At 33.8% G+C, this 23,375-nt stretch overlaps 1 protein-coding gene across 1 annotated transcript in view; it reads left to right on the forward strand.

Moving 5' to 3' along the window:
* The first annotated feature begins 3,971 nt into the window (after positions 1 to 3,971).
* LOC133322380 (uncharacterized) overlaps positions 3,972 to 23,375 on the forward strand; it is a 35,697-nt gene continuing 16,293 nt past the window's right edge. The window contains exons 1-4 of the mRNA XM_061531382.1: positions 3,972 to 3,996; positions 7,895 to 7,956; positions 18,414 to 18,573; positions 18,789 to 19,063. Coding sequence (XP_061387366.1) covers positions 3,977 to 3,996; positions 7,895 to 7,956; positions 18,414 to 18,573; positions 18,789 to 19,063 — 517 coding nt within the window. The 5' untranslated portion in view covers positions 3,972 to 3,976. The remainder of the gene's footprint in view (positions 3,997 to 7,894; positions 7,957 to 18,413; positions 18,574 to 18,788; positions 19,064 to 23,375) is intronic.

Raw genomic sequence — 23,375 nt, forward strand, 5'->3', positions numbered from 1 at the left:
TTTTCGAGTAAAAAGTTTGCAAAAAGAAAGCCAAATTACAGCCAATTTGGTTGAATAACGTGTCCAAAATTCTCAAAATACCGACTTGGGTCAATATTAATAATTTTTAGTGCGGAAATGTGGAAAATATATCGTTAAAAAAGCAAAATTACAGTCAAGTTGGTGGCAAAACCTGTCCAAAATCCCCAAAATAGCGAATACTGGGGGTGCCGTTATATGAGGACTACCCTAAAACTTGGTCCAATATTAACATTTTGGTACGGATATGTGTTATTCGATGAGAACCCAAAAATATCCAAAGTATGTCCAATTCGTTTGGAAAACGTGTGCAAAATCCCCAAAATATTAGAGAATATTGGAGAGTACTGTTAAATTTACAAAAACGTGAACCGATATATTCCATTCGCAATACCAAACATCCTCAGAGTACTAGCAATGTCTTTACAAAATTTCAGAAATCTATTTTAAATATTTGAAATATTGGCATTGAAAATGGGATAGTGGGACGGGTAGTCGGACGGGGCCGACCATATGATACCCTACACAACTACCATGGAACTCTAACTTTCTGCAGATCTATATTCTAAGAATGGGCAATATTTCGCGATATTTGCACCCTCTTAATCGATTATTGCATTGCCATCTATTTCGAATTATGTTTATACCCTACACAACTATGTTGTCAGGGTATTATAGCTTTATGCAGCCCAAATGTTTGTAACGCCGCGAAATATTGGTCCTAGACCCACCTTTAAGTATACCGATCGTCATATCTCGACTAGCTGAGTCGATCTAGACATGTGTGTCCGTCCGTCTGTCCATTATAATTTGTAAACACGATACAGGCCACAGTTATGGACCAATCTTCACGAAATTTTGCATGTAGGATGGGTTCTGGCCAATGAAGACCCCTATTGTTTTTGGAAAAGATCGGTTAATATTTAGGGGATGAAATGGACCAAATACTAAATTTTTGTCGGTTTTTCTGGTCGCTCCAGAGGCCGCAATTGTGGCCCAAACACCGCGAATGGAGAAGGGGATCGGGCCAGAGAATAAGCATGCATGTTTTGATAAAGATCGGTCAATATTTAGCGGGTCAAATGGACCCTGACTTTTGTGTGAAAAATGACAAAATTTGTATTCTATGGCATATATATTTACTCCTGGAGTATGTAGACCCCAGGAGTTGATAGCATATCCAAGAGGAGTGGTTTTCCTTTAAATTGATACCAAATATAGTGATGTATCTACTCAGATGTGGGAGTTACAGTCAAATATTTACAGGTGCTTACGTATTCAGATATTATTTAGTAACCCATTACCACATTAGAGGGAGAAATATCGCGCTGATGGCTTTGAAATTTTTCATGAAGTTCCAGTTATGGTCAAGAACAACGCCTACAATTTTCGGTGATGATCAGATTAAAATTTTGGGATGAAATGGACCGAAAATTTTTTTGTGTGTTTTAGAGTAGAGTATAATCCGAAAATCACAACCTACCGTGAAGGTAATGTGGACAAGTAAATAGAAGGATTGTACTGAATATTCGAAAAAAGTAAGGAAGAGGTATTGTTAACCTCTAATCGGACAAGAGGGGGCAAATATCACGAAATATTACTCAGACTCGGAATAAACATCCTCAGAAAGTTAGAGTTCGTGGTAGTTGTGTAGGGTATCGCATGGTCGGCCCCGTCCGACTATACTGCTCCGCTCACTGGTTTATATCATAATATCCAATTTTTTTCATTTTACACAGAAATGTCTTGGTTGACTTGACCCGCTGAACAGTGACAGATCATTACAAAAGCTCAAATTATTTGGACGGATTCATTTTCTAGCGTAATATTCGGCAAATAGTTGTGGCATATAGGTCGACTTGAAAAAACACAATAATAATTTTTGGTTCACTTTATCTCAAAATTATTATCTGATCATCACCGCAAATTATAGGCGTTTTCCTTGACCATACGTAAGCACCTGTAAATATTTAAGTGCAACTCTCATATCTGAGCACATACGACAATATAGTTGGTGTCAATTTAAAGGCCAACAACTCCTCTTCGATATACTATTAATTTCTCGGGTCTATGTCCTTCAGGAGTAAATATGTATGCCATAGAATACAAATTTTGTCATTTTTCACATTAAAGTATGGATCCATTTGACCCGCTAAATATTGACCGATCTTTTATCAAAACAGACATATTTATTCTTTGGCCCGATCCCCTTCTCCATGTAAAAATTCGCGATGTTTGGGCCATAATTGCGGCCTCTGAAGCGCCCAGAAAAACCGTCAAAAATTAAGTATTTGGTCCATTTCATCCCCTAAATATTAACCGATCTTTACCAAAAACAATAGGGGTCTTCATTGGCCAGAATCCATCCTACATGCAAATTTCGTGAAGATTGGTCCATAACTGTGGCCTGTATCGTGTTTACAAATTAAAATGGACGGACGGACGGATACTCATGTCTAGATGGACTCAGCTAGTCGATATATGACGATCGGTACGATGGGTCTAGGACCAATATTTCGCGGCGTTACAAACTCTTGGGGCTGCCATTGCTGCTTAAATACTCTACAAAATCACCCAAGTGAAAATTTTCCCCACAATATAAAACTATTTCATAATTACGGCAAGCCTGCTAAACTGTTAAGGAATTTGTGAAGAGACATTACTTGACTATGATACTTATTCCTGAGTTTTTTGTTTTGTATATTACGATTAGTGAGTGAAGTCGGTTGTTTGAAAGTAAGACCGGAACAAATCAACAACTTTACTGGTAAACTAAAAAAAAACTACATTATTTATACAGAATAAATAAAATACTAAACAAGTATTATGACAGAATGTGCACCAACGTATTAACAACGATCACTTCCGAAGTTACTCTTCTTATTTTCAAACTCTCTGGAGTATTAAATTAAATATATTTTTGTTATATACCACTCTCTGTATACATTGTGTACTTCTTCTTTTTGGATACTGTCTCTCCTTCTCTTTTCTTTATCCATGAAATGTGTAAACAGGTGTTGACATGTAAATAGTTTGTTAATTACTTGAATCACACTTTTTTTGCACATTCATTTAAATTACAACCCCTCACCCCCAGTTGGAAAAAAAACGCCGCGGTGAAAACAGTAGCAATAGTCACGTTCTTAACGTTGGCCAGTTTGAAATGGCGGGTACCTGGCTGCACTTACTTTGAGTATACACTTAACTCGTAATGCCCTAGTTGAGGATCATTAAGTGAGCGTCTAGCAATTTTCTTATTCTCTCTTCAATAAACACCGGGGGTATTCTTATGGTAGGCACGGTACTCTTTCCAATCGATCGTTTGGTTGCTTCGTTCCTAACAAAGTGTGCTTGCTCAGTTAACATTTACGCTCGCAACTGAGCACACATCATTGTGACAGTGGCGGTCTTCTTCGCTGTGAACCATACTCAGATTTATACTGTCATTTAGAGTTATATGAAACCTCATACGCTGCAGTCGTCGACGATATTCGTACTCCGCAGAAAAAGATAAAAGAAAACAACAAAAAACGAATCGAAAAAAGAGCAACAATAACATAAACGAATACTAGACGTTAACTCATATCGGCATTAGCTGCTGATTAAAACACGATTAACAATCGGGTAACAAAACCAAAAAAAAAAAACTACCAACCCCATAGCCGGGTATTAGTTGGTAATAAACGTAAAATACACAAGCAATAACAATTTGCCCAAATCAAACGTGCATGTGCCTATTTTCAGCACCATTAATATACAAAAATAGTTATCTTGCGCACCGACGTCGTCGTCATCATCGTCATTCATAACAAACTAACTCGAAAAGAGCAACAAGTTATATGTAAACAAGCCATAGCGGGTTTGAGTTGTTTTTTTTTTTTTTTGTTCAATCAAAAAATTCAACAAGTGGCCAGACATCTATTCACCATTACTTATTGGGATTGTTCCAGCCGTAAATATGTGCCGATGTTGTCAAAAGTAAGTAAAAAAGAAAACTTTAAACCTTATACCCAGCCGTCGGTAATAACAATATAATACCCGGTATAAATTTATGACTAAGCACAGTAGAATATTTTGTTAGGAATCATTCGTCATCGATACAAATATTTAAATCAAATAAAAACACTTTTAATAATAAAATTAATTTAAATTATAATATAGTCTTAAAGAACAATTACGATTTTGAATTAACTCGATTAACGATATTCAGAATTACGATATACAGAATTACACCCTAATGTGTACCTTTGATCATGATCTAAATGACAATCAGCTGCTGTTTGTATATATACTAAATTATTAATTCGCGCAAATTATATTTGTTTGAAATTTGTAAAATGGAAAGGAAACTTTTTACAATTGAAATGTTCCTACAATGCTGTGATCAATTGGAAAGTAAGAAATTCCTGCTAAACATAATAATTAAATTAATATTATTTATTTTATTTTGCTTCTTTCCATTTTTGCATTTGACAACTATTGTATACAGAGAGTGAGATGTATTTTTTTTTTTGTACACAAACGGTGTCGCATTTCATTAGTATCACAAATAACTGCCTGTCACTTCATTTAATACTAATCTAAAAGTACATTTACATATACGATTTTAAATCGACTCGATTAACGAAATCCAGAAATGCACCCTAATTGAATGGTACCTATATATATATGGTACCTGTATAATGTTTTTACAAATCTGATCGAAAAAATGAAAAAAACTATAAAAAGTACATTCGGGGTACATTCGGCATTTTAAAGTGGGGCACATTCAGCCATATACAGATTGTGCAATATTATTTCCTTAAAATGTTTTTGAGTTTGTCTTTAAAACTAATCCTTTAATATGGCTCGAAATTGCATATATAAGATCAAACGTGCTTGTATTGTCGAAAATGCGATAGAAAATCCCTATTTCTGATGGTGTGTGCGACCTTGAGATGTAAACGTCCGCCGCTAGAAAATAAAGCCCTATAATTCAAACATTGTGTGGCGTATTAAAACCAAATAGAGCCTTTAGAGGATCAGTATTTCAACCAGACTGATAGCGATGACAACTACCCGGCTATGACTATGGTGCCGAATGTGCCCCATAAAATGACGAAGCTACCCCGGGTTGGGGCACATTCGGCGAATTTGACTTTTTTTACAAAACTGTAAAATTTGTTTACTAATACTATTTTTTTATTATATCTTTTTGGTACTATTTTTTATAATTAAGTGTCAGAGGACAATAATCAGCCATAAAGTTGTTATATATGTTGAATAAGTACTGAGATATAGAGCTCTAAAAAAAGTGACGAAGGTGCCCCAGTCTCCCCTACATGTCTGGCTCTCGTATGAACTAGGATTATTGACTTCGCACAACAATTAACAAAATGGCCGAACTTTGATTTTTTTTTTTTGGAAAATCACCTATTTTTGTCCACAAACTAAGTTAAAAAGTAATTAAGATCTTCACCGATTGACTTTATCCTAGTTCATACGATAGCTATATACTCACAGAGAAGCGTCCCAAAATTTGAAATCGATTGGGTTATTAGTTTATGAGTTATCGTGCCCACCATACTGATTTGAGAAAAATGCGTTTAAAGTTTGAGAGTCACTCTTGTCGTCACTTGATGCTGACACAATAAATCGACTATATCTTCAAGAGTTCTTGAGATTTTCACTTGAAATTTTGTAGGGGCATTCTTTAATAAGTGTAGATTCGAAAAACTAAATAAAATTTTTTGACACCGAGAATGGGGGGTCCCCTTAAATATTGCATCAGAATTTTTCTTATGCTTTATGCGTAGTTTGCTTATTTGGATAGCCATCGTAAGAATTTGAGAACATGGGACGCCACACATCGATTTACCATTACCATTGTTAGCCTACGGCCATTATATTGTTTCAAATCTCACATCCATAACAGGTTAAACGGCTTAAACCTATCTTGCGTCATAACTTATCATGCACCTTTTCAGCGCCTTCTTTACCCTTAACAATAAGTGTCTCAGCTAATCTGAGAACACAACCAAATCACTAAAAACTATGCCATATGGCTCCAATATGGAGAGACTGCTATTCCAGGAAAATCTCAACGGAAAATACCATAATTCGAGTACTCAAAGTCGAAAATGCAACAAGCAATGACCGAAAAAATATTCAGTATAATAGACGAAAAGTGGTTGCTCCGACAAGTGGTCGATAATACAAGGCTAAGTGCACCTAAACTTGCTGAAAACGCAAAGAAATGTCTGGAAAATATATGTAACCCAGAAACAATTTGAAGAATTTTGCATAAGCATGGTGCTGAAAAAGGAATGCAGGAATTCTAAAATATGATTTTGCATTTTGGAAATCTGTTCCTTTTTCTTATGAAAGCAAATTTCACTTGATTGGGTCGGATAGATCAAGTAAGGTATGACGCAGGGCGAATAGAGCCGTGGACCCGAAGCACATAATTCCGACCGTAAAACATGGAGGAGGCTCTGTAATTGTATGGGACTGTATGAGCGCTACCGGAGTAGGAAATCTGAAATTAAAAATGCTTTACAAGCAGAATGGGGAAAAATTCAGACATCTTACACGGAAAAATTGGTAATATCTATGCCGGCAAGGTTGAAAGCTGTAAAATATAACAAGAGATATCATACTTTGTATTAACCATACAAAAATCCTTTTTTTAAAAGAAAACTTTTATCTTGGATAATTTTCACTGTGAGTTTTCAATATCAAAACAAAACGAATTTCAATTTTTTTCCATTTCTGTTCTTCAAATTAGCCCTAACATGCAGAAGTATTATATTAGTTTCTGAACCAAAAATTTTCAAAATGCAAACATGTCCTTATTTTTGCTCGCCATTATATATACAGTGACAGGAAAAAAATAATAAGATCGATTTTTTTTATTATTGGGAACCAGTGATTTTTGGACTTGTCAAATCATAATTGTATATGCCATATTACAGTCATATGGCATATACATATTACAGTCATATAGATTAGAAAATATGTCTAGGACCTATTTCTAAACATGTCAAATTAATGGTCCTTTAGTGTGCGTACAACCTTCAAAATCTAAACCGATATATCCCATTTTCAATTTCAAACATCTTAGAAGGAGTGACACTATCTTAAATATTTTTGACTTTATCGTAATTTTAACAGACGGATAAACGGATGAGTTTAAATCGACATAGACATGCCTATATTCTATTCAAAAATATATGTTCTTAATGAGGACTCGACGATTATTTTAAGGCATTGCAAAGGGAAAAAATAGTTTTGTATACACTCCACCTTTTTGTGGGTTTATTGGATAAATTGTCCAAATTCGTCTAAATTTGGAAATAACCATATATAACGGTATTCGATTTTCCTTGTATTGAAGATCCAAACCCCCTCTCAATCTCGCTTAAATTTGACATTAGGTTTTACTAATTTTGTTTAGTCTATTTAAAATTGCAAAAATTTGGGAACAAATAGCAAATTTTACAGTTTCTGGAACATTGTTTAAAATTGAGTTAGGTTGATCTATAAATATGTTTTAATATCCATTACAAATTAGTATAACATAATAGTCAATATATATATATAATAGTCAATATATATATTCTTGGAGTTTCTGGAATAAAGTTAAATGCATGTCATTCGATGACGTTGCTAGTAGATTGTAAAATCATTAAGATAAGCTTCAATCCTATGCTGAGTCATTTATCATACGTAGTGTTAAAAAGTTTATTATTTTTTTTCTGACAATATAGTACTGTGAATAAATATATTGGAATAACCCATGAATTACTACAGGCTATTACAGATTGTCGATATATTACTGAAAATATGAAATATTATTAAATATCTCGCTAATTGCATTTTTTGTTTTTTTTTTCAGCTGTTGGGAAGATTTTTATTGGAATTGTTTCGAGGAAAAATTTTGCTATGATGAAACAATTGGTAAGCATACTTATTAATATACATACAATATCATATGTAAATACATACAAATACGAAATAAATTGTTGTTGACTAAACATCAGCGTCGTCCATTCATTCATTCAGTCACCCATCCATCACCTTCATTATTCCAATTAAGGTACAAAAAAATGAACACATTTGCGTTTGTGAACCTTTGTTTTCATTTTTTGTTTTGTTTTTTTTTTTTTTGGCATGGAATATTAAGAAAATAATCATTTTTTTAGACACTTCCGTGAATTAAGTCTATTTGCATTTATTAATAATTATAATGATAAATTTGAAATAACAACAAAATTTTATTGGCTAATGCCGGTATACTCAAACTAAATTTGTTCGTTGTTGCTATTTGTTGATGTCTGTAAATCGTAATAAAAATATGCACGTATAATTTATGAAATTGGCAGGCACGTTTCGCGTATGAACGAACTGCGGCGCAAGCGCGCGTTTCAGTTGTGCAGACAATAACACAGCCACGTTGGAATGTTACGTTTTTTTGTTTGTTTGTTTATTTTGCTTTGTTTTTCTGTGACGCAGTGGTGGAATCTTGAAATAATGTCCGTCCATGCGTCCGTCGCCAGTTTACCTTTTTTGGTGTTTACGTGATCTACTACACATATCACCAGCAATGTACCATTTCTGAAACCTACTTCAGAATGCTAAGAGCTAAGTTAAAGATATTGAATATTTGTTGTTTTTCACATTTCATTCTAACCCTTGTTTTGTCATCCACTTTTGTGATAAGATTTTTTATAGAAATATCGTAGGTACGTACACCTTTGTTTTTATTTCACAGATTGGCTTAAGATAGGTTTATCCAATAATAGCTTAGGGGTGGATAGTCAACATGTTTTATTGAATTCAATTGATTTGGTTCCTGTGTAAAATCGACACATTCCATTGGAGTTTGAGAAGTTTGTTATGTACACTTTCTTCAAGCCACAATTGGGCACACCTCAAAATTTATTTATTAGCGGAATATCTTGAAAATAGAAACAAAAAGTTCGTTGACATGGTAAAAGACATTTTTTTATTTTAAAATCAAATCGAAATAAATTCAGATCGTCTAGGAATTAAATTGAGATAATGTACATTATCACAACAAAAGCTATAGTCTAAACGCGAATTATGAAGAAAGTGGTACACAACGACTCAGATTTAATTACAACTCTACAGTGCATGATTAATAGTTCCAGGAATACTTACAAATGAAACGGATCAATTGTTTTTTATTTAGTTTATGTCTTTAAGTTAAACCATATAAATATTTTATTTGCGTTAATGTAAACATCCACGTTTTCATTTAGTATTTAAGTCTTATTTACATATTTGAATTCAGTGTTTAATATGCAACTATGTAAATATTTTGTAAATAGTACCTTAAAATTACATCTTTATTGAGAATAGCATAGTGGAGAATGCAGATTAGCTGCGTTCTCGCAAGCACCTGCCACGCGCAACCCTCGCTATAATGAATGAGCTAGGCTTGCTCTACGTAGAACAATTTAGTTATATGATTTCTATTTAAGCTATAATTATTCTATTTTTCGAGGCATAGTTTGTAGTTGGAGGTTTGGGGATGTGCAGTCACTTATGTGGCTGCAGCACTCTGAGACCGGTTAGGTCCGTTGTGATCATCCACAAGAAGAGATACAGTGAAGAGGAAGGAGAGTTGAGAAGCTTATATAATTAAATGAAAGAGTAATGAAGGTCGATGGATCTAGGAGTCAGACAGAAGATGTGTTACGTGTCAAGGTTGTATGTTCCTAACCACTTTAGGTTTCTAATTATGCTTTAGATTAGAGCAGGTTCGGTTGTTGAGAAGAAGCTGAGACTCGGTAGAAAATGAGCACCCACTATTCTGTGCCGCCTGTAAGCCAGGGCTGGGCAATGACACAGGAGATCCTCAATTGTTTCCGTCTCCTCCTCGTCAATACAGAGTCTACAGCAATCAATTGCATCAAGATCCCATTTACTACTAAAAGCCCTGATGTTGCAGTGACCAATGATGATTCCCGTCATCACTCTAATTTCAGCTTTGCTCAGTGCGTTCTTTTGGTAGACAGAGTCGGCCAAATGGATCTAGACACGTTGCACCTAGGTTCGTTGTTCACAGGCTCTTTCGTCAAAGAATGCCTTAAAGTTCCGATAAAAAACACATATGGGTGGTTTGATTGAGTCATCATTTTCTAGATCGGTGGATTGAGATTCTCGTCTAGCTAGTTCGTCCGCTCTTTCATTACTCAAGATGTCACAATGTCCTGGTACACAACACAACCGATAGCTTTAGGTAAGTTCTTCCAGAGCTGCTCTACACTTGAGGACGGATTTGAGGTCGGTTCATCGACCTCTGCATCCAGACTTTTTATCAATTCTGCTGCCTTCCAGATCGCGAAGAGTTCAGCATGGAAAACACTACAGTTGCAATCCAGTATGTAGGTTAACTCAAGGCCTAACCTTTCACAGTAGCCTGTCCCAGTACCTTCTTCCTTCTTGGATCAGTCTGAATATAAGGCCAGACCGTCCAGAGGAGGGTTACTTCGTTTCCAGTCGTCTCTACGAGGAATAATGACATCTACATCGTCAAATATCAGGATTGGAGATATATACTCGCTTAGTTTAGCGCGTTGGTCCAATGCCATACCTGGTTCATTCAGAATACTACCATGCCCAAAGGTACAGTTCCGCCAGAGTTTTTGTTCATGCAGCCTTAAGGCGCTGCGCGCGGCCTGAAACTTAATGCTGAGGCCCAGAGGCTTGAAGTACAGCATTGCGTTCAGAGCTGCTTGTGGCGTACTCCTTCTGGCTCCTGTAACTAAAATCGCGGCGGCTCTTTGTACCTTGTCTAATTTACTCGATGTCAACTTGAGGCTCAGACAGTTCCACCAAACAAGAGAACCATAGGATAGTGTTATACAGCCTGTGTATAGTCGATGATTTTAGCCCCCAGCTTTTCCCAATGGAGTTCTTGCATGCATAGAGTGCAATCATCCCTCTCTTCGGCCGTTCTTCAACGATCCTTTTCCATCGTAGTTGACAGTCCAGGATTGTGCCGAGGTAGTTTGCAGGTATTTGGAGTCATAGGGCATAGTTATAAGTGAGTTGATAGTGTCCTCAGCTAAGCTGAGACACTCATTGTTAAGGGTAAAGTAGGCGCTGAATAAAATCGTGATAAGTTATGAAGTAAATTAGGTTTAAGCCAGTTAACCTGTAATATATGTAAGACTTGTATTAATAAAATGGCCGTAGGCCAAAAAAAGTAAAGTAAAAAGTACTATAAAGTCACTCTGTCTCTCATTCGTTTAGCAGTCATTAAAATCGTATGAAAGATCCCAAGTTGAAAATAATATATAAACAAGATGTTATAGTATTATCTTGAAGCCTTCTGTTTCGGATGAAGCCATACCAGCACCGTTCGTCAGCTGCTTTATTGCCACATAACGTGGAAACTGGTTCATTGACAGGCAATGTGAACTTTTATAATAATTAGTAAAATATAATCTAGAGAAAAATATTGGAAGAATTTCAATCCTAAACATTTTTTTTGCTGGCAAATTTAAAACTTGTATGGTATGTTTAGAATCAGAATTTGTGTGGTTTGAAATGCTGAAAAATTGTGATTGGGAACAAAATGTAAATTCTATCAAGATAATGACTCCAAACACAGGTCCTAGATAGTTCGAGAATGGAAGTTTTTAAGAAACTATGGAGTATTTTCAAAAAAATTTATTTGTTAAAAACAGTTTTATCTTGGATACTTTTTAATGCGATGTTGTAATAGCTTTTGTTTAATAATATTGAATTTAATTCACTGATTAACATGTAATTATGGCATTTTATTATTAAAACCATGTGGACACTTTTGACTGTGACTCACTGTATTTTAAAAATATTGTATAAGAAATAAAAATATCGAAAGAAGCAAATTTTTTTTAATGTGCTCGTATTTTAAATCGTTCTAAAATATCCAAATTTTTCTAGCATTTCATTAATTAAAATATCTTATCGCATAATTATTTACACTTTAAACAAGTAACATTATTTATAAATTTATTCCTAAAATCACTTAGGTGTTGTATACAATTATTGAAAATTTATGACATTCAAAAAGATTGTTTATAAACAAAATTTCACAAAAATGTCGATGATTTATAATGCAGAATATTTAGAATGGGTAACGTGCAATATTGAAAACAAAATTTCTAAAAACGATAAAATTTAATTGCAAAACTGGTTACACCTTGATTTTTTATTTTAATGAAATTATTGTTAGTATCTCAAATATACGCAAATATTTTTTGATTATAAATAGGACAGGGTGGGTCAAAAAACGATCCTTTAAAAAAGCAAAGGTCCCCAGTTTTGTTTATAGTTCAACATTTACGTCGAAATAAGAGACTTTTGTTTCATTAGAAAATATTAAGATTTTTAAAATAAACTGCCAAAAATTAACAGACAGAGTTTGTAGGTATTTTCATGTATGCTTTTTTTAACGTCAATTCTCAACTAATAATGAAAAAAAAACATTCATCTGTTTCAAAATATAATGGTATAAATATAAACTACAGTTATTTTTAATAAAAGCTGATCTTTATTTGTATCGCCGCAGTTTTTATTGTAAGCCATATATTATTCAATAATAAAATATTTTTGTATATCTGCGTAAATAATTTAAATATGTTTGTGCTCCCAAATGTGGGGGTGTATGAAAATAAAAATTTAATATACACATACATACAATACGTATTAAATTTGTATGCCCTGGCATAATTCCCTTCAACAGAATATAATTTACTTATTTTGATACTACGTGCATATTTTCACAATAGAATTTAATCATTGTCGGACCAAAATGTCCATTGCAAATTTTTGTGCAAGGACACACACATAAAATATATCTCATAAAAAAGTAATTTATTTATGGGTTAATAATTATCCTGTCCTGTTCAGTAAAGTGCATACCACTCAACTGATTGTTTATCAGTTTACTTGCTTACCATCGATGTATATTTTTGGTCAGAATGATTAACTTCTCGCGTACATTTAATAACATTCAATTAATAATCGCAACAATGATGACGATGATGATGATGCCGATACCATTACCGAAACAGAAATACAGTTATTACGCAAATCTCACAGCGATATTCTTCTGGAATTATTGTATGTAAATTTATTTTACAAATATTATTACACTACGCTTGTTGTAAATGCTAATGATTAAAATAAATACAAATTGTGGATTTATACATTTAAGTAATGTATGTAAGGATGTTAAAAAGAGTAGTCATTTGTTAAATAATACAAAATAATACAAATTGAGGAAAATTCCGAACAACATTAAGTATAAATTGTTCGAATGATAAATATCATGAAGTTTAAGTAGTAAAAAATTGTGGAAACAAATATTATAATTTGCAGATGTACCAAGAGGATTTGTAGGAGAAGTACCAAAAGGGATAGTCACATTTTCTGACTTTATTGAGGTTTTTTAAAAACGCTCCAAAATATAACAAATATTGATCAAATCCAACACTCAATCCGCTTGATATTGGATTTACATGTTTTCAAAATGTCAACCCTTTGTGGTGTAATATTTGAAGCAGTTGATGGATAGGACCTTCTTCATGCATTATACAGGTCTTATTAACCCTACGATCAATAACCGGGTACATTTCAACTTTATTTTTATTCAAATTTTAATTACTATAGTATAAACAGTTTTATTGATCATTTGAATACTAAAATGCAACACTTATTTAAATATTTGAAATTAACGTTACTTATGTAAATAGTCTGTAAATAGTACCAAAAACTAAATCCCCGATATTACTACATTTTTATACAACCAATACTAGATTAGAATCTCGCTTCTCAAATGTAGTACTTAAGAAAACCCAAATTTCAATAAAATCGCTACACTCCGAGTCTGGACTCCCCGACTCTAATTCGTTTAGCGAACATTAAAGGCTTAAGATCATTACCCACGCTTGCCCATGTTGATGGACTCAGATCATAAGCTGGAAATAGTTCCTAAACAAGGAGTAGCCAACATTATTGAACATCTTGTTGTTAGGAAGAAGCCATACCAGCTCCGGTCACGAGCTATTTTATTGGCGCCCAACGTGGTGCCGGCTTCACTAACACCCAACTTGGCGCCTTCTTTATTGACGCCCAACGAAGTGGACACGAACAACGACACAAATATTGAAATCACGGAAACTACCAAAGCAGATAGCGCCGAGTACGTGTCAGGCGAAAAAGAAGAGATGACGCAGTTTACTGAAAGCCAATTCAAACAACTGATCCAGGCAATGCAGAACAACAATCGGACGGGTTCGTTTTCGCATTGTACTTTGCGTTTTCGGGGGCAGAGAGATGCCGCCTCAGTTGAAGAATTTGTGACATCCATAACAGACGCCGGCGCAGTAAACGGGTTGCAGCTGCTATTGGAAGATTATGAAGTTCCGAGAAAATATGGTATTCTGCAGAATCACCAAGTACCATATCGTTGCAGTTCTGTTCTAGGCGTATACCTGACGTACCAACTCCCAGAAAGATATGATGACTACGAGAACGCTATCTTCATTACTGAATCAACACTCCAGCTCTACTTATCATCTATCAGATTCCACAACCCTTTATTACTGATGCATCATCGGGACGATTTCAGCATCAAAGGGGGAGACTGAAGCGGATCAACACTATTTTTATTCAAATTTTAATTACTATAGTATAAACACATATGTTTTATTAATCATTTAAATACTAGAATGCAACTCTTATTTAAATATTTGAAAGTAACGGTTAGTCCTGATTTATATTAGGCGAGTTTACTTGCGGCAATTTTTATCGTTCTCTTTTGAACTTGCTCCTTGCGTCTATACAAGGCAATTCGGTTTCCAAAAAAAATTTTTATTTGTTGTTTTTTCACATTTAAATACATGTATATAAAATGTCAACAAATACGAAATACACAAAACAAATTGCCAGAAAATTGTCGGTACGAGCAATTTTTTTTCATTTCTATACCCCTTGCCCCTCTCTCCTACAAACAAAGACTTGCCGCAAGTAAACTCGCCTAATCTAAATTTGGACTTACTTATGTTACTGATATTACTACATTATTACACAACCAATACTAGACGAGGATCTTGCTTCTCATAAGTAGTACGTAAGCTCAATCTAATTTCAATAAAATCGCTATACTCCGAGTCCGAACTCTCCGACTCTGATTCGTTTAGCGAACACTGAAGGCTTAAGATCATTACCCACGGTTGCCCAAGTTGATGGATTCAGATACTAAGCTGAAAGCAATTCCTAAACGAGTAGTAAAAACTTAATCTTGTTGTTTCGGATGAAGGTCATACCAGCTCCGCTCACGAGGTGCTACAAAACAATAATAGTGATTTCGTTATTGCTTTCGAATGGGTTAAGCTCTTTTAATTATTTTTTATAGGGGTGGTATTTCGGTGTTTTCCAAACCCTCTGTAGCCCTAGGCAACATTGAGCCATCAAGGAGACTCGTAGAAGTCAGCAACCACATTGGCTTCCCTTTGGTTAATGCAATAAGCAGAGATTTTTAAGCATACTTAGCTTTAGCTGCCTCGAAAAAGAACATTTGTTCCATAAGCTGACCTTAAAAAAGATTTCCAGGCGCGTCGATCTTGTGCGCAGTTTTTCCAATTTGAAAGACCCTGTTTCGATATGTTATCTTCCACTTGATCTTTCCATCTTATTCTTGGCCTTTCTCTTCAGCGTGAACCACCAGTATGATCGTTTTTATATGCCTTTTGAGCTGGGGCATCTATTCATACAAAATGTCTTAGCCAAGGTATAGCTCGTGGTTCATTCGCCCATATATCTTTCTGAGAAATTTTCTCTCCAACACTCTAAGAGCTGCCTCCTCTGTTTGCGCATTGCCCATGCTTCAGATCCTTACAACAGCACGGGAAGTATCAGTGTCTTGTAGAGTGTGGTTTCTAAATTGCTATCTTAGACCTTCTTCGAAGCTCAAAACGGATGTCATTTGTTTTGTTTAGATAGTAGGATACTCAATTTCCAATCTTTGCGCATGCATTCCTCTAGCCAAATTGTACTAATCAGTTGGTAGATGCCCCTGATTAGCATCTGACCACGGGTCTTGAATAGTTCGGCTTGTAACTCATCGGTAGCTGCTGCTTTCTTATTACCCATACGATTGATTGCTATTCTGACCTTAACATGGCTAGGTGGTATACACTCTATACCGTCATCTCTTATTGGTTCTATTTTATACCATAAGTTTTTAAAAATCTGTCACCAGGTTTCCTACTTCATCTCTACAGGAGGATGTGCCTGCCTCAAAGCCTTCGGTTTAGTGTTTTATTCGTTGGTGAAATTTTTGGACTTCATTCAGACTCCTGTACATCTCGATTTGCTCACGCTCGCATTTTCTTGTGCTTTCTTCTTTTTTGTTTTGCTTTTGAAAATGCGTTTTTCCGTTCTCCTTCCATCCCGATTATTCTCTCTGGGGTTAAGTGTTGCTTAGAACTATGTTATCTGATGTGTTTGCAGCTTTTCGAAGTCGAGTTTCCGTGTTGTGTTAGGTAGCACCTTTGCTGCTACATTTAGTCGAATGCGAACCTTGGCTGCTACAAGGTAATGGACCGAATAGATATTCGCTCCTCGAATTGATCGAACGTCTAAAACACTGGATGAATACCTTCCGTATGATTAATTTGATGATCGGGAGAAAGCCAGGTGGCCTTGTGTATATCGAGATGGTTGAGTCTGGTGCTGCTACCAACCATGTTTTTGCCGCCGTGAAGTCAATCAGACTCATGCCGTCGTCGAATTTCTATTCTACTGGACTATAAATGGGATATGCCTTCGTTTATAAATTTAAATGTATAGTTGATCAGATATACATAAATCGACACAAATATTTATGGGCCATTTGTGTCCTTCTAAATATCTCATCCAATAGTACAAACTTGCTATTAACTGTACCACAGTGCGATGTAAGCTATAATAATAAAGTCTTCGATGTACGTCAAATCGGAAGGTACTGCTAATTGGGAGTATAAAAATATAAAAAAAAAAATATTTTGACGTATTTCAGAATCTTATCTATGTGTGTTAAACTACAACATGATTGTAATAGGACAGGTAGACATGGGTAAATCAATATTTGTTGCCTACAATAAAGAATTTTTTTTTTATAGTCTCAGAATAAAATTGTATATAAACGATAGACAATTTTACGAAACATGATCGCATCGATCTGTATGCGTAGTAATGTTATTTTTATTGCATTTCATTGACTTCTCATCGTACATATTTACGATAACATTACATGATTTCCCTATTTATCATATATTGATTGCAGTGTGTACACAACACCAAAAGAAGAAAACAATGAGACACATTGTAAAATTTCCTAGCTATGATATATCATTGTTATCGCAATATGGTGGTATTACGCATTAAAATGAAGAAAGCTATAATTATTCATTCAATGCCGGCCGTCCGTATTTGTTATGTCCCTATGGTGGTAGTAGATAATTTATATGCAAAACATTCGATATTATTTTGAAATGCGAATTTTACCATATTGAAATGCGAATCTTATCTCGTAAGATATATAACATGAAACAATATAGAAATTTTTAACACTATGCGGGGATATATTGTTCCCAATATAATAAAATAAGGAATTTAAAATTGTTGAAATTTGCCATCTTATCTCAACATAATGTGAATGGTAATAAAATAAGAAAAATAATGACTGGCAATATCATTCAGTTGATTGATATAGAATATTCGAGGGGACATTTAAAATACCTTTTGGCAGGAGGAATTTTATGTTGTTATATATGTATACACATGTCGTATGAGTAATAGTTGTCATAAGTCAGTCTACATTTTGCAATTGGTCAAAACTTTTATTGTTATACAGTAGATATCGGATATAAGAAACTCAAAAAAAAGCCGGAGATTTTTTTCTTATATGGGTTTTTTTTGTCTTATATGGAATTATCTGATATAAGAAAGTATAAGCTCGGTGTTTTTGATAATCTTTCTTATATGCGATTTTTTCTTATATGAGGTGTGCTTATTTCCGATATCTACTGTACTCGCTACTAGAGAATGGGAGGCATTTTAAGTTTGTCATTTTGATTCCAACACTTCGAAATATTCACCTCTGTTAAGTCTGTGAAAGCACCAAAACAAAATATCTGATGCAATGTTAAATCGATCAGAAATTCCCATCTCTGACACAGTATTTGTCTGTCGACACATAATATAACAATACTATCCAAACAAACAAAAAAACTTTATATAAGAGTCATAAAGATATATTGCAAAAAAAAAAAAAAAAAACATTCCTCAATCATCGCCCTTGATATAATTGTTAATTCAAATATAAAATTATTTGTTAATTTCTTCCATTTCAGCCAATTATAATCCCGACGATGATGAAGAATATCTTGCCTCCAAAAAGAATGGCAGTGTCTTGGGACGCATACAACCAGCGGACAACAACAATGTGACCAGAGTACCCTCAATTATTATTGATCAGCCACTGCGACGAGGGCATTCATCTGGACTATTCAGGTAATAATGGAAATTGTACACACACCAAAACGCACAAAAATGAGTTATCTTAATTTAATTATTACTTCAATTTATCCACTCACCACATTTGATTTTCTTCTTCACATTTGTTTGTTTCCATGACCTCCACCACCATCACAATCGTATTAATTAATTTGTTTATACCATTGATTTCTTTTTAACATTTCGATTATTTGAATAAATTATTTACACAGTAATGCCAAAATTCACGAAGAAGATTATCGCCGAGAAACACAAACAAATGTACCAATGCTGGGACCGGAGATACTTGCGGTCTTTGCCAATTCGCAGATATTCCAGGATCATCAACCGACCAAATTGAATCGTATCAGTACGAAACCAAATTTGGCTGGGATACACTCACCCAAACGGGATATGCCAACCACACCCAAGGAATCTGATCAGGATCGTCTGCTGCGACGTTTGGAAGGTAATAATGAATCTACACCGTTTTTGCCCCGAAGCAATTGTACAAGTAATGGTGGCAGTGGCCAGAATACACCTGGCAATGCCACGCCACATTTAAAGGTTAAATTCTATTTGAGCTGAGGCCGAACAATTCAAAACCCAATTCCAAAATTCCAATAAGAAAGTATTATTTTTTGTATTTTTATTAAAAAAAATATTAATTATGTATACTTAAAAAAAAGAAACAAGAAACATTAAAACAAAAAGACTTAATAACATATCGAAGATGTACTGAAACATGTATCACAACAATAACACAACCTTAAAGTGCTGGCAACTGCCACATGGTAGCAATCTTATATTTCTAGGAATTTTATTAATTAATCAACATTTAATATTAAAATGAAACTGTAACCTCAACTGTATTAAAATTTAAAAAAAGAAAAAAGCTAAGTCTCGTAGCTGTAACATTTGTTTTTATGCCAAAGATTAAGTTTTTCGTTTTTGTTTGTGCATTGTGTCGTTATTATTTTTATTTTTAAGAAATTCATTTTTTTGAAAAAAGATGCAATCGTCGTTTATATCTCCTCTGTGAAATTCGGAATCAATGTCATTAATGTCATTAATTAATTATAAGTTCTAGATATATAATATAAAAATATATTTATGTACATACATATACATATTACGTTAAAATAATTTGTTTATGTTTTTATTATTTTTTTAATGAAAAATAAATCGTGGACAACCAAATGGTTATTATATTTAAAAAAAAGAAATTAAAAAATAATTATAAATTCTGTTAACTATGGGTATATTGTTTTATAAACCTAAATTTTAAAAGTAATTACATGAGTTATAAAATCAATAAGAAAAGGATCAAAATGATCGACTGCATGATACCCTAAATGCTTTGGGTATATATATAAATGTGGTACGTCGCCTGGTAGATTATTTTCATGAAATCAGTAGAAATTATATATGAAATCTACGTTGACATATGTACGGATTCAAAGCAAACTTGACATCCATCATTCTGTACCTAATTCAGAAGTCTATGCAAAATTTTCTGTTAATCGGAAAACCCTGGAGTCTTTGGTGTAACATTTACATGAAACCGAATGAAACTATATATGGGAGCTATGCCTAAATTTTAACCAATATAAATTTAACTTAACATCTTACATTTTAAACTCGAGACTAATCTAATCCATTCTAACTTCGAGAATCCAGTTATTACAGTCACTCAGCAGGGCCAATACTGTCGTTCATGCATTTTTTTTGCTTGAATAATATATAGCGTTTTATTATTACACGGAATATTTCATTAATCGATAAAAGAGAGACCACGGGAGCAAAAAGATAAAACTGGGAGAACAACGGCAAAAAAGAACGACGGAGCAAGAAGAACTAGAGCAAGAAGGAACTGGAACTGGAGTAAAAGGAACTAGGTGAACGAATGATCCGTGGTTCGTGCGATAAGTTACTATGAATTTGAATGATAGGCAACAGGAGAATTTTGTAAACAGTGGTTAGAAATCGAATTGTCAATTTCACTGTATTTTCGTTTAGTTAAAATCACGCAATTTAAAAATGTTGCAGAAATATGCTTTATATCTTTAGAAAATAGTTAAAAAAGTTACATATGGATACTCTATTTAGAATATCACCCATACTACAATATCACCAGATTTTCAGAAGAATTTTAAATTACTCTGTAATTTTGTTTTGGGGCCTTAAGAGAGCAAATAGCCAACAACCGACTTTTCGCTAAGAGTGCAACATATTTCTTATTAATTAATTAATGTTTTCTTACAACATTTCATTTTTTAATTACACTATATAGTAAACATTGTTCATATAGACCTGTATTGTTTTTTAATACACCACCCTGCCAGCATGAACCGAGAGATAACTACTCTATGGTCATATCTTTGGGATTGTATGTGGAAACGAGTTTGAAATGTCATTGACTTCTTGGTGTCAGTCTGTCTCTTTATTGTTTTACAACTTTTTTATTTTATTTATGCCGATAAAAAAACAGTAACAACTTTGTCAACATACATACAGACATATTGTATAAAAAACATTATAAAATTATCTTCATATTTTGTAATGCGTATCTAGGGTGTTACACGCTTAATTGTCGGTCTTTCGTGTTGTTAATATTAAATACAATGCAACATTAGATAGCAGACACTCCAGGCCATTTGTATAGAAACACAAAATCCTAATGACACGGTGACACAAAATGAAGCTCCTGGTATGGGGTTGTGAAAAATTCTTATGGGGGTACTCTGTTCAATAATTTTGAGATCCGGATATGTTTTATTTTTTATTTTTTTTATGAGTATCATTTTTTGGAGGCAAAACATCTTTTGGTATTTAGGTTAGGTTTAGGTTTAAGAAAATAAGGACGGAAAAGGCCCATAAAACGCGAAATATAAGTAGCATATGTTTTCCAAAAATATTCCTCATTCGATTTTGCTGAAGACATATCTCAAAAATAACCTGCAATAACTTCAAATAACGATATAACTATTGCTCTTCATTAATTTTAGAGTTACAATAAAAAATTAATCACGCCCTAACTCAAAAACTTTACCTATGACAAATTTGTCCTTCTCGATTCCACCCCCCAAAAATCTTGTTGTGTGTTTTATCTTCGACTCTACATTACTCATTGTGACCACATTTCATTCGAAATTATGGGTCTCTTGTTTCTTAGACTCGATTTAGATGCAGGGTGCGCAAAAATTCGCTCGTGAATAAATTAAAATACATTCTTTTCGTTTTGTGCTCATTATACAAATGAATTTATGACGATAAATTCTTTACCAAACGAGCGTGGAGGTAGCTGCATTCCTAAATCTGGAGACAGAACCGGAGGAAACATAACAGGAAACATTCAATACATATAAACTGCTACAACAACAACAACAAACGTTCGTGAACTCAGTAGTTGTTGGACATGTGTTTTGTTATTCCACACACTTTCCCCACGCGAACATTTTTTTTTTTGAGTTTTTTTGAAGAATGTTCTTCATCAACAAATGCTCGCGAAAGAACGAATCGACGACGCTTGCAGCTCATCTCGAAAGAGAAATTAATAAAAACATTTACATGAATGATCCTTCGCCCTAAAAAGGCATAAAAACAAAACGCGAAATTTTATCGTTCGTGACTTTTTCGTACGATGCGAACATTCACGAGAGATTGAAAATGCTTGTTCATTCATTGTAACTTTATCATTCGCCATACATTGAAAACATTCGAATTGTCGCGCGTGAGCATTCCCGAGAAAGAGCGTATTTTAATCATTCTTCGAACACTGTTTAGATGTTTTCAAGAACTAAATGTATTTAATCAATCAATTAAAAACCTTCATAAATTTCATAATAAATTTGTAGCGATGGACTTAATTGCATATTGCTGCACTGTTCTTCTATTAGCTTGAACTTTAATGTAAACCTGTTGAAATCTTGAAATAGACGTCAGTATTCAATTTCACTAAACTTTGGAATTTGTTCCATTCAACACAATGTTTATATTAATATTTGAATGCAAATATATATGTTTGTATACAAACTCTCTCAAATTAGCAAAATAATAGTAGTAAAACTAGTTTGTGACTATAAAAACACGTGAACTTGCCAAATCTATCTTAGAAATGCGAAATGCACATCGTTTATTGGACAACAAAAAATTGAAAAAAATATATAAATATTCAATAGGGTGATGAGGCAATAAAATATTTTACGGTAATTTAGCTAGAATTTCACGATTTCGCAGTTAAATATTTATATAATGATATTTGGGATTTTAATTTTTGGTAGGAAAATTACTACGAAAAAATTAAATATAATAGTCTTATTCAATTTGTGTATGAAATAGGATGTTTCAAAATTATTGACAATTGTTATATTGTGTGATTTTTTGATCTTATCTATTTGAATAGAATTTGAAAGGAATCAAAATCGTTAGTCTATTAATTAATAAATTTATTAGGGGGTTGAAAATTATTTAAAAATGTGTATAACCCATTTAAATTTACAGATGGAAAAATATCTGTAAATTTAAAAATAAATTGGCGATATTTTTGGAATTGTCATATGATACACTTTGAGAATATTTATTCACCCTCTAAAGAGCCTGCAATTCTATTAATATGTCTAAATAAATCAAATGTGGATTGAAAAGTGGCCAATCGCAAAAGACTTCCGAATTTTTTCATTGGTTTCCATAGATGTGCGTCTAATCAAAAAATTTTATTGTGACAGAACTTTCGTTCCATAAGCCGAGCTTAGAAAAGATTTCCAGGCATGTCGTTTTTCCAATTTGAAAGATCATTTTCGGCGATCTTTCCAACGTAT

Source organism: Musca vetustissima, unplaced genomic scaffold, assembly GCF_032173495.1.
Source record: "Musca vetustissima isolate MV318-11 ecotype Yass unplaced genomic scaffold, APGP_CSIRO_Mvet_v1 utg27505, whole genome shotgun sequence".
Lineage (NCBI taxonomy): Eukaryota > Metazoa > Arthropoda > Insecta > Diptera > Muscidae > Musca > Musca vetustissima.